Genomic DNA, 13,536 nt, shown 5'->3' with positions numbered 1-13,536 from the left:
GGACACTCTGCAGACATCTTGCACAGAGGCCAATTCTTGCAATGATGTGGTCAGACGTGGTAGAGCCCAGCTGTTTGCTCCATTGAGAGAGACTTTTAGCCCACACAATCTCTGAGTGCTGTCTGAACCAGATCCAAATATCAAGCCTGTTGGGACTCACCCATCCCCCAGGGTGATAGAGTCAAGGGTTGTTATAGATCATAATATTCAAAGCAAGAGGTTACCGATACAGACTTAGCTATTAAAAAAATGTAACATAAGGGTGCAGTGAAATATACCCTTATTTTTCCTACCCCATAGGCTATTATTAAAATACAGGTGAAAGTAGTTTATTTAAAAACAATTTAGTGTGTGATAGACATTGTTGTTACTTAGGTCTCCACAAATGCTATTCGGTGAAACATCACCTTGGTCCTCTAAATACACCTCTGTCCTGACATAGTGATGAAGAGGGTGGACTCGGGGTTCAGGCTGCCTGGTTTTAAACCTCCATGATGTACTTCTAAGCTATGTGACCTTGGCTATTTCTTTAACTTTCCTAAGCTGTGTTTTCTTTAGTGTAAAAGATAATAGCAATTGAACAGCCCTCAAAGTATTGCTTTGAGAATGAAGTCATGTATATTTAGCACTTAGCAGAAAGTTTTACTTCTGAATTTTAATTCCCTTTGATTTGCTACATGTTACTATTACTCACACAGAGCTTTAACTCTGATTTTTTTGTGGGGGTAGGGAATGGGTTGGTAGAGATGGCTGATGAAAAGAGAAGGAAGAAAATTATTTACACAAGTGAGTAACTTAATTAAAAATTCATCTTCTCTAAATGCTGTTTGCATTGAAACCTTAGAATAAAATCTTTTGTGATGGAAATAATCCAGCATGTCTCCTTTAGACTTTAGATGTTTTACTGCATTCCAAGTTAAATAAGATAGTCATTTGTTTCTAGAATTAGAGCTGTTTTTTTCTGTGTGAAAGTAGAACGAATGCCACCCAGCTTGTTTGAGTGAGTTCAGTTCGCTTGAATTCTCAAGACCAAAATCATCAGGGGAGAAATTGTATGTCTTTCTAATGCTTTTTATTGAGCTACATGACATAATAGTATTCAATGTTGTTCAAGAACAAATGGCAGGGAGTTTCCTTGTGACATTTCCATTTATATATGTATTGTATATATGTATTGTAACCCAAATTGGTTCATCCCCTCTATTTTCTCCTTTCTACCTTAGTCCCCTTCTTATGGTGATTATAGCAGATTTAATAATTCTATATTCATTCTTATATAGAAAGGATGTCAACCATATTCACCTTCTTAACTTCCTTCCAATGAAACTCCCTCTCTCAAACAAACAAAAATGTCTTTTTTTCAAAAATGGAGAACAGCAAGGTAAAACAGGTCCTGTCTGGGGGTTAGTACCAATGGGAGGGAGAAGATATAAGGAAAGGGTGTAGGGAAGTGAATATGGTGAAGATATTATGTACTCATGTATGAAAATGGAAAAATGAGACCTGTTGAAACTATTCCAGGAATGTGGGGAGGGGAGATAAAGGAGAATGATGGAGGAGGTGAATTTAACAATCATATATTGTAAGAACTTTTGTAAATGTCATGATGTACCCCCAATACAACAATAATATGATAATAAAAAAAGAAAAAAATCCTGAGACTTTTCAAAGAAAAATAAATGAATAGCAAAGAGATTAAAATCATCACTGTCATGTGATAACGTTGGTTGAAACAACTGAAATTAAATGATATATTACTCATTATGAGGGTTAAGGTTATAAAATGAGAAAGTCAGAGGATGCAAACAAAGTAAATCATGGTCTCCAAAATTATGTAGCATTTTAAGAAATATAGCTGTATGAAAATGAGACCTGTTGAAACAATTTCAGGAATGGCGGGGAGGGGAGATAAAGGAGAATGATGGGGGGGTGAATTCAACTATGATATATTGTAAGAACTTTTGTAAATGTCACCATGTACCCCCAGTACAACAAGACTATGATATTTGAAACAGAAATGTAGCAAAATGAAAGGGTGATGAGCTTATGAAAGGGACCTGTGAATGAACAAAGTAGTTCCCTTTCTTCCAGTCTGATAAAACGGAAAGATGAGGTGTTCGTACTTTACCAGCAGTGTGATTTTAGATAAAAGATGATGATCAAAGTAGAAGAACACACTTTTAAAAAATGAACCGTTGTGGATAGGCATTGAATGATGAAGCAAAGCGTTCTCTCCAGCACATCTGTTGCCACAACCAATTCAACCATTTCTGTTTATAATTCTCATATTAGCTCCAAAGTTTCATCTACGATGCTCGACTTCTGTGCCTAGATTTAAACAATACCCACAGCTTCCTTGCTAAGATGGGGCTTTGCTCACTAAGAGATTTATACCTTTCCTTTCTTTCTTCTCCTTCATTTTTTTAATTATTGTAGTATGGCTTTTATTTATTGGGTATTTTAATTTTTAAATTTAAGTTTAACTTAATGTTTTTGGCAGCAGTGGGGCTTGAACTCAATGTCTTAGGCTTGCTAAAGAGGCACTCCACCACTTAAGCCATGCTGCCAGCCCTTCTTTGCTTTAGTTATTTTTCAGGTAGTGTCTTGTGTTAATGGCCCAGGGCTGGCCTCTAACAGCAATCCTCCTATCTATGCCTCCTGTGTAGCTAGGACTACAGAGATGCACCACCACACCCAGCTTGTTGACTGAAATGGGAATCTTGCTAATGTTTTCCTCTAGGCTGGCGTCGAAATGTGATCCTCCCAATTTCTGCCTCCCAAGTAGCTTAGATTACAGATGTGAGCTACCCTGGCATGTTTATTAGTTATTTTAAAGCAGTATACGATATAGTTAAACATTTGTTTCTTGGATCAACTCTTTCATTGCCCCCATGCCTTATACTCTTAACTTATTTCTGAATTCATGTCATCTATGCTGTTTATACTGCAAAGGTTTAGGACATTGACATTTTGTTTTGTAACTGTAGCAAATTGTAATATCTTCTATGATTTGAGAACAGATTGATTGTAAACATTGAAAAACAATAAGTAATGTTCATAGTACTATGATTTTTCAAATACCTTGGAAAATGTTTTTTAGTATCTTAACCTGGAAGGACTGGAAATGACTGATTCTGGACCCTTTTTTTTTGTTAGCTTTTTCATTGTTATATCTGTTGTTACTCCAGAAATACACTCATTTTTTTCTCAGACAATATGTCCTGGTTTTGGTTTGAAAAACATAGTTACTTCAACCACAGGGCACCCTGCAAAGGTTCAGGAGTCCTGTGAAGCGATTCCAGGATTCTCTTCAGTGTTGGACTGGATCCAGTATAACTGTTGTAACAGGAAGATTGGTGGAGAAGGTTTGTAGCAGTTGACTTTGGCCTGGATTGTCATTTTAAATCGAGAGAACTTTTTATAAAGGTTGGAAGGTTTAAGAATCCCCCTTTTCCTCTCATCCAGCCCTCTATCCTCTCTTCTCCTTTTCCTTCCCTTTCTGAGATTCAGAGTTTGCTCAGGAAGTTCTGGACATTGAAGTTTGGGACTTTGTTAAAGGAGGAATACAGGGTTGAGAGTCATTTACTTAGAATTCTTAATAAAATCCTTTTTTCTTTCCTGAATCATTCTAGTTCTTTTGACTGTATGAGAAGCTGAGTGAAAGTTTAGGACACAAGATGATCCTGTTTACTTGCAGTGCTGGAGATTGAACCCAGGGCCTTATGCCTACTGGGCAAGTGCTCTATCACTGAGCTACATCCCCAGCTGCAGAAAATGATCCTAACATGATAATGTGCACTGCATTTTCATTGTCTTTTGCACATAAGAAGCTTGTCAAGCTCATCTGATATATACATCCACATGATATAGACAAGGCAACAGAAATCAGTGAAAACTCAGACAGACCCTAAAGTCATTCACATATTAGACCTCCATCAAGTCATTTCCTCTCTATCCTTGGAGAAGCCTCAGGCATTTGGGTATGGAGTTAGGGTCTTTTCCATGACCCCTCCATCTTTCTTCCTAATTCTCTGTCACCTCAGCACCAGTCCTTCGAGGTATGACTCATGCAGTGTAGTGGTCCTGGCTTTCTGGGACTGTGAACAGAGTAAAAGACAGGGCAAAGACCTCATGTTGGTTCCCAGTCCTGTGTGAGGCTGAAAGAGAGTTCTGAGGACATGCGGGATGGCTCTGCCCTGTCCCCTATGATCTGCATATGGATAGAGGATGTATGGTGTACCCCAATTGAGAAATACATTTTAGCTAGGCAGTCGTGTTTAAGATTTACTCAGTATTTACACCAACAAGCCTTGGAATGGCTTAGGGTTTGTGAAGTTGATTGCAAAATGTTTGACTTTCCTTATCAGCCCCAGAAGCTAGCATCAGCAAGGAGGCTCAGAGGACATGGTAAAGCGAAGTGAGTGGTTTCTTCTGAGTCTTCGTGCATTCCAGTGTAGAATAACTTTACTCAGTTGCTCCCTGAAATTGTCAAATATAGATCATCTGGATTCTGAATGGAGGCTTTGTTCCAAGACATGTGATGAGCTATCTGTAAACAAGAACTCCAGAACAACATTGGTTTTATTTTCTTGTGACTGCTGGTATCAACTGCGTTTCCAAGCTTTTGCAAAAGAAATATTTACATGTTTTGGCCTTTATTTTCTCTAACTGATGTTCGAGTTTGCATTCCTGTAACTTTGGTGAAAGGAAGGATATGGTAATGTTAGAGGTGAGCTGGGCCCTCGGAAAAAAATGCAATATCAAAGAGACAGCAATACATACAATAGACTCTAATCTGACCCTTCTGAACCAGGTTGGTGGAAAGTTGACTGTAAATCAGACTCCTGTGGCTCTATGAATTTTTGCACTGCACATTGTAATAGAATGCACGACATTTTGCTCTCTGGTTTTTATCTACCTCATACACTGTGTACACAGAGGACATTAAGGGTATCTCTCTTGGTATCATTCTGTTAAAATGTTTCAAATTACTGAACTAGCATAGGTCCCATGATTTTACTTTTTTCTCTTTGCCAGGATTCACCTTGCCTTGTAACTTAGGGATTTTTTTCTCTTTCCTTTGGTTATATCTTCTTCCTCTGTCTTTTAAAAAATGGAATTCTGTGCTTTTGTTTTAGACCCAATGTCTGTGGATCACGTTATAATGCTTACTGTTGTCCCGGATGGAAAACTTTACCTGGTGGGAATCAGTGTATCGTCCGTAAGTAAATAGTTGACCTATCATCCTGCATGTTTTTTTGTGCTTTTGGTTACATGATGTTCCTTAGAATTTGGTCCTTTGTAACTAGGTACCATTAATATGTTTATAGCTGGGCTTTCCAATTCCTAAGGTTTTTTTTCTGAGCCCAGTTTGGGAAATACATTAACTTTGTCAAAACATTGTCATACAATAATTCAGTGACTTCCTTTGGGATTTTTTTCCTTTCTTTTTTTGGGGGTACTTGGGTTTGAGCTCAAGGCCTTGACTTGCTGGGCAAATGCTCTCCCGCTTGAGCCACACCCAGCCCTTTTGCATTTAGTTTCTTCAGAGTCCTGCCCAGGCTGACCTAGATTGTGATTCTCATACGTATGCCTCCCGTGGAGTTGGGACGATAGCGTGTGTCATCATCCCCAGTTTTTTTGCTGAGATGGAGTCTTTTGAACTTTTTTGCCTGGGCTGGCCTCAAACTATGATCCTCCTCATCTCTGCCTCCCAAGTAACTGGGATTATAGGCATGAGCCATTGTACTTGGCCATAGAATATTTCCAAGATACAGAAAATCTTGGATTCTCAAAGTATATGGATCAAGGTTGTATGTCATTTGCATTTTTTTTCAGTCAACTGAGAACTTTATTTTATTTATTTATTTATTTATTTTACTTTATTTTTTTATTTCCTTTATTCATATGTGCATACAATGATTGGGTCATTACTCTCCCCTTCCCCCACCCCATGTCATTTGCATTTGTTGTACATAAACTAGTACAACAAATCACTAGTGATTAAATCAAATTTAATCACTTGGATGGGAATTTGAGGTAAAGGGTATTGTTGCTGATTTCATTACTGTATTTCTAACTTGGTTGGTCACAAGAGGCCACAGGCCTCCCCAAACCATGTACTGTGAAACTGGGTGATCAAGGCTAAAGGCAGATCTAACTCAGACAAAGAGGACAGGAAGAGGTTTATTTTATGATCAAAACTGAACCACCAGAAGGGGATAGAATGTCATTTGGAGTTTTCTAGATGATCCTGACAACAGAAACCTTTCCCACGGTTATTAAGGTTCTGTAGAATTCTCTGAGAAATGTTATCTTCAGACACTGAGATAAATGTTTACAGGATTCTTTGACAGCTTATTTCATAATAGTTTTCCATCTCCATCCTAAGCTCTTTCATTGTTTTAAAACACAGTCTACCCAGTGTATTATTTTAGCCTTTTACGCTGTTTGCCTCTTACAAGGCTGTGCAGGAGTTTGAGGTAAGGAGCATGCCAGTAAGTATAAAAAGTTGTGAACAAATCTTAGTGTGCTTTTAAATGTAAATCATTTTCCATTTAATTTATTATTCTGGACACGAGCACAGCATTTGGTCCAAGTATATAACCTTAGCCTCTAGTAGCACAAAAACGTTAATACCTCTGTAGCAGGTGAAGGGTTTCATGACTGTGGAATCAGTACAAGGACAGTAGGTTCCAGAGTCTTTCTTCAGGCTGTTAATACAATTCAGAAAAGGACAAAAATTAAGCATTTACAATAAAATTGTCTTCCAAGAACATTGCTGCATCTTTTTGCATCATTAAATCATAAAAAGAGCATTCTTGTAAGAATATAAATGTTTAGATGCAAATTCTTTTCTTTTGCAGTACTGGGGTTTGAATTTAGGGCCTCAGGCTTGCAAGGCAGGAGCTCTACCACGTGAGCCACTCCACCAGCTCTAGACACAAGATTTTAATTTGTCTGCTTTGTTTTCCCCTCATAGCCTGTCCTGGGATTTTGATAGATTTGAGTGCTGCTGAATAATCAGAGTTTGATTACCACTGACATGGATAAGGCACTTACTTATCCTGGTTTACTTAGCCTAGCAGACTTGTTTTGTAAATGGGTATACCTGAGGCTTAAGGTTGTACAAGTAATGGTGATGACGTTCCTGAGGGGCCTGAGGGACCAGGTCTCCTCATTTGAAGATTGAGTTGCAGTAACTAACCCCATATGTGAAAGGGCTGACAGACCTCTGGTTTTCTCTGCAGCCATTTGCCGGCATTCCTGTGGGGATGGATTTTGCTCGAGGCCTAATATGTGCACTTGCCCATCTGGTCAGATATCTCCTTCCTGTGGCTCCAGAAACAGTGAGTCTAACATGTCATTATATATAATATTATTTTATGTGGTTATGCCCTATTTTCTCCTAAATTTGCTTTTGGCTTTTCTCTTTGCCTGCAATACATTTTTTTTTTTCACTAGAACATCTGCCTTCTCTGCTCTGCCCAAAATACTTGGAAAGACTTTCCTCGATCTGGCCTCCCCTTTCCTTCTTTACTCTTTATAGGAAAATTACCTATGGGGCACAGTTACTACAAAGGATATAAAAATCATGGCCTTTTATGTAGGTATTTCCTTATTCATCTTTGTATCTTTAACATAAAATCCATAAAAGGTGCTCAATGAAATGATTGTTTAATGAACATTTTTTTGGCTCCAGAAAGCTAGGCGTTTTTCTCTGTGGTACTGAAATATGAAGCTGATTAAAAACTTACTTAAAACTCGACATCTTTGCGTTTGCAAGAAGAAAAATATAAGGAATCAGTATGGAAGTTTCTGAGGATGACCTATCACAAAGCACAGACATTTTGCTCATTCTATGATAGCAAATAAATATCTATAGTATATCCTAACCAACTTTTGCTTTCTCATCTTACTGTTTTTTTTTTTTTTTTCTTTTCTGTAAGTGTGGTGAATTAGTGAATAGTGAATTAGGGAGATGTGGGGGCTGGGAAGGGTGAATCATTAAGAGTTGTTTAAAAAGTTGAAGTTTATGTCTGTATAAACAGCCTCTCAATACCTCAACCATTACCAAGGCAAAAAAGAATGTAGGTTCCTATTCCATTTCCAAGTTCTGGTGAGAAAATGTACTCCCCTTGCAGTGTGTTCTGTTTTTGGCAAGATGGGAAAAAAACGTAGAGTCAGTACATTGTCTTTTGTCTGTTGTGAGTATAGACTGTAGTCTAAGAGTGGTGGGTGGTGCTTTCTGAAGATGTTTGAGTCATCTGTGGTACCTGGACATTGGACAAAGCCAGAAAGTAGCTTGTAGATGAAAGGGGTGTAAGGAAGAAGATCTCATTTCACCAAAATCTTTGAGGTGTTGGGGCCTTTAGAATTGTTGACTTGAATTTCCCTTGAACAAATATAGTCTAAACAGCTTGCACAATTAAAGATGGCAGATTTTTTTTTTAATTGAGGGTAGCTCAGGATGATCAGAACTCCTTTCTGATTTTTTGAAGTAATTGTTTAGGGAGAACTGCTATTCTACAGATCTTTCTGGTGCTTTCTGGCTCTCAGCAAAGAGTTATCACTTGATAACTCTAATGCTAATAGAAGGATATCTTCAACTCAATGAGATGTTTGTATTCACTGCCTGTTGTTCTACTAAAAGGGGTCAATTTTTGTCATTTCACGTTTCCTGAGGAAAAATGCATACTTACTATATGATAGAGGTGAAGGAGGTATGGTAAGTTGTGATCTTTGAGATCTTTGTGTTCTTATCTGAAAGTGGAAAGAAAGGAAGGAGGGTGTTCTTTCAGGTGACTTTTGACCTAGTGCCCTATGTCTCTAAGAATAGACAGGGATCTCTCAATACCCTAAATGAGACAACGCATTTCCATAAAATTTAACTACTTGGTACAACTCTTGAAATTGGTCATGAGACACTAGAGCAAAAGAAAGATTAGCTAGATGGAGTCGGAACAGTGGTTTTATCAAAACTTTAATTCTAACTCTATTGAGTCAATTTCTGAGGTTAGAGTTGGATCCTGAGCAACCCTGGTTCTCATAAAGACTGTCATGGTTTGCTGACCCATGTATCTACTCCAACTACACACAAATGAATATCAGCTTGTACACTTTTTCAAAAAGGCTTTTAAAATTAAACTTCGTATGTTGAGATCATTGTATACTCAAAACCATTGTAAGAAGCAAGATCCCAGGTACATTTACCCAGTCTTTCCCATGGTGCCATCTTACAAAACTGTAGTGCAATATCACAAGAAGGGGATTGGCATTAATATGGCCAAGACACAGGACATTTCCATCACTATGCGAGCCCTCATGTCACTTTCCTCATACTTCTGTGCCCTTCTTAGGAGTCCTAACAACTACTAATTTGTTCTCCATTGCTGTAATTTTGTCACCTCAAGAATGTTGTAAAAATGGGATCACGTAGTATGTGACCTTCTGGAATTGGCTGTTTTCACTTAGCGTAATTCTCTGGAAGTTTTCTACACTGTTGCACACATCAACAGCTTTTCCTTTTATTGCTGTGGATGTGCCACAGTTTTCTTACCCATCCACTTGTTGAAGGCATCTGGGTTCTTTCCAGTATTTGTATGTGTGTTATTCAAATAAAGCTGCTATAAATAATTATGTACAGGTTTTGTGTGGACACAAGTCTTCATTTTCCTGCAATAAATGCCCAGGAATGCAATTTCTGGGTTGTATATAGTTGTATGTTTAGCTTTTTAAGAACTGTCAAACTGTTTTTGGAGTATCTGTACCATTTTACACTTTCACCAGTAGTGTACAAATGATTCAGTTTCTCTGCATCTTCTCCAGCTCTTGGTGTTGTCACTTTTTTTTAACTTTGGTTATTTTGATAAATTTTAGCTATATAGTGATATTGTAAGGTGATTTTAATTTGCATTTCCCTAATGGTTAATGATGTTGAATATCTTTTCATATATTTATTTGCCTCCTTTAGACCTTTTTTTAACAAAATATCTTTTCATATTTTTTGTTAAGACTCTAACTAGATTGATTATTATTTTACTATTGAGTTTTAAGAGCTCTCTTTATTCTTAATACTAGCTTTGTCAGACATGTGATTTGCAAATGTTTTCTCCTACTCTCTAGCTTACTTTTTCATATTTTCAGTGGGATTTCTCTCAGAGCAAAAGTTTTTAAATTTAAGGAAGTCTATTTTTTTCGATTTTTCCTTTACTCAGTCAGGCTTTTGGTGTCAAGTCTATGAATGCTTTACTCAGTCCTAGGTCTCAAATATTTTCTCCAATGTTTTTCTAAAAGTTTTATAGTTTTACATTCACATCTGTGATCAATGTGGTGATGATTTTTGTATGAGGCATGAGGTTGAGTGATAAGCACACTACCACTTGAGGCATGTCCAAGCTCCAGCACCATTAGTTTCTGAAACAGTTAGCCTTCATAGCTTGGATCTAAAATGTCTTGTAAAGATAAAGGAGTTATCGGGGAGTGGTAAAACCTCCCCAAGGTGAGGTCTAACGAGAGCTCTTATGTTATTTGGGGTGTGCCCTAGAAGGGGATTGTAGAATCCCAGCCCCTCTGCTTGTTCTCTCTTGCTTCCTGGCTATGTGGTAAGCAATTTTGCTCTGCCACATGCTCCTGCCATGGTACACTCCTTCACCACAGGCACAAAGCAATGAGGCCCAACGATCATGGGCTAGAACCTCTAAAATTGTGAGTAAAAACAACCCTTTTATCTCAAGTATTTGTTATAGTGACAGAAAATTGATAAATCATTTCTGCCTCTGTTGAAAATCAACTTGGTATATTTTTGTGAGTTTGTTTCTGGGTTCTCTGTTTTATTCCATTGATCTGTGTGCTTGTCCCTTTTCTAATACCACACAGTCTTGATTTTTGTAGCTATATGATAAAACTTCACTCAAGTAAATTAATTCCTCCCACTTTTAGTCATCTCTTTCAAAATTGTTTTGATAATTCTAGTTCCTTTGCCTTTCCATAATGATTTCAAATTAATCTTGTATATATCTGTAAAACTTTGAGGATTTTGTAGGAATTATGTTAAATCTATGTGTCCATTTGAAGAGTATTGATATCTTGTGAAACTCCTTACATTTTTATCAGATTTTACCATTTTCCATTTCTTTCACTTCGGTTAGATTTGGGGACACTTCTACCCCCATGTAGAGCTGAGTTCTAAGAACATAAGAAGGCTGAGGAAAAATTCTGGACCAGGTATTAGCAAGTTTGAGGGAGTGTGGATGCAAAAATATGCCAGAAGAATGAGGATGTACATAGGTAGGGTAGATAATACTATAGCTACTCTGCAAGACTTGACTCTTGGAAAAGGCTTTTCAAGGAATTTATATGGACAAAGAGGAGAAGAAGTACATGGAATCTATTCAGACTGGTCCTTGTGAATGGTTGAAGTTTTTGCTTTCTGGTTGGTTCTCTATGGAGGCACTTTTCCACTGATGTTGTTTGACTTGTCTTTCTCTGGATCTTTTCCAGCTCAGCTAGGTTTTTATTTTTTGAGATATATTAGTGATGTTGCTCTTCTAAGCTGTGTGTCTTTAGGCACCACAGGACATTTATGCACTTAAGGAAAATGTCCTTGCTGTTATCTCTCCAGCAAGAAATTGTTTTTGTCCTGCAGTGACTGTGGCTGCCCCCTGTGGATTGTTGTCTCAGGTGTAGAGTCCAGGAGTGAACTGAGCTGTTTAATTTGTCTGTCTGTGCTTTTCCTAGTGCTGAAATCAAAACACATGCTCACCATAAAGAGGCTTATTTACAAATTGTTCCCAGTGTTCTTTCTGACAGTTGTGCCTGGCCAGAGGATGGCTGGTCTTTAGACTCATTTGAGACCTAGTGCATCCTAAAGAATCATTACCTAATATATTTAGACTCAATGCCAGCCATGCTTCTCTTCATTCCCACAGTACACCATTCTTTTCTGGTCATTCATTTTATGAATCAATTTGTACTGTGCTATTATCAAAGAAAGTTTTTTTCCTGCTTTTTCTGGTCAGTGGAATGTATTCAGTCAGTATTTGTTGAATGACCAAAATGACCGATGTCTGAAATGAATATAAAATTAATATGCAATCTTTTATGGATCTTTTCTGCTTGTTCTAGGACTTGAGCCTTTCATAAAATCCATTTGAAGCTATCATCAGGGGACCTCGTCCTTGGAGTATTAGGCAGTGTAAGCCTGAACAGTTGACACCTTGACTCCCCTAGAAATCTCAGTTTCTGGTAAAATTATAACACATATTGAGTTTAGGAATATATTCTGACATGGGGGACTTAGCACAAACAATAAGAGATGTAACATCCTTATGGGTTGTAAGTGGAACCCCTGTTTTTCAGTTGGCTTTTTCTAGAGACATAGAAGCTGATCTGCTAATTATGAGACATCTGGAATTCTTGTTCAAATCAGAGTAAATTTAGAATATGCATCAGTGGCAGGATTCAATCCAAATTAAAACCAATCTGTGTATATGTACTCTTTAAACTGTTTCTTGCTTGGATTGTGAATCTCCATATCTAGTTCTTTTATTTTTCCACAGAAATCCTGAGTGGTTATGCCCACCTGTAAAGGAATGCCCCCCCTTCTTCCTCAAAAGCTCTAGGTCTCACATAGCTAGCAAAGTTTCTCCTGGTAAATATGTTTGTGGCAGAGCAGGTGATGAAAATCCTCTGATCTGTCAATGAGCTTGCTCACTCCTCTTCCACTTAAGGATCTGCAGTCCACTGGTTTGTGAGGGCGCCTGGACTATCTGTGGCTTATCATTTTACAAATTGGACTGAGTGCTTTTATTTTTTAGAGAAAGAATATTTTATGCTGGAAAAGGTTTGCCTGAAAGATGGAATAAAAAATATAAAAGCCTATCAAGGAAGGTGTTTTTTAAAAATTATATTTCATTTCAATGTAAACTTAATCTCTCTTTCTGGAAGAAATTCATTCTGACTTTCAACTTGAACGAATAATGTAAAGTCACTATTTAAACTACTGCTAGCCTTTTTTCTTTTCATCTCAAAGTAGCTAAATGACTTTGTTGCTCATGTGGGAATGGAAGTTGGCCCTTGGCGTGAGCCACTGTAATTGAAATCAGTTTGTGGGCTGAGTTCCTATGCTGTTTGACCAATGACATCATTTCCTGTGCTTTTCCCAAACCTCACTGTTTTTCTAAGATAGTATGAGGCTAAGTATAACTTCACATTTTAAAGCAACTGTACACCTTTTCCTGACCTACTTAGAACATTATCCAAAGTTTTTACTAAATCATTTTTCTCTTTGTATACTTGTAGATAGCCTTTTAACTAAAAAGCATTTTGGCTGAGATATTTTAATGGAATCATAGGAGCCTAAAATAACAATTTGTTTGAATGGGTTTCTTGGGATGCCTGATTTCTGTAACAATGCTTTAACTATGGAGTTATTTCTGCTTTCATACATGGAGAAAAAAGATAAAAATATTTTTAATAGCAGCCTACTTCTGCATAAGCACTTGGGAAACAATGGGCAAATTCTCAGTTGGTCTT

General features: G+C 37.5%; 1 protein-coding gene across 2 annotated transcripts in view; it reads left to right on the top strand.

The window, feature by feature from the left end:
* Fbn1 (fibrillin 1) overlaps positions 1–13,536 on the top strand; it is a 237,322-nt gene that overhangs the window by 21,802 nt on the left and 201,984 nt on the right. For both annotated transcript variants that reach the window (XM_020160570.2, XM_074065892.1), the window contains exons 3-4: positions 5,139–5,221; positions 7,251–7,349. In XM_020160570.2, the coding sequence (XP_020016159.1) occupies positions 5,139–5,221; positions 7,251–7,349 (182 nt within the window). The remainder of the gene's footprint in view (positions 1–5,138; positions 5,222–7,250; positions 7,350–13,536) is intronic.

This window comes from Castor canadensis, chromosome 2, assembly GCF_047511655.1.
Source record: "Castor canadensis chromosome 2, mCasCan1.hap1v2, whole genome shotgun sequence".
Taxonomy (NCBI): Eukaryota; Metazoa; Chordata; class Mammalia; order Rodentia; family Castoridae; genus Castor; species Castor canadensis.
The sequence above is the reverse complement of the archived record's forward strand: the minus strand, read 5'-3'. Positions and strand labels throughout refer to the sequence as shown.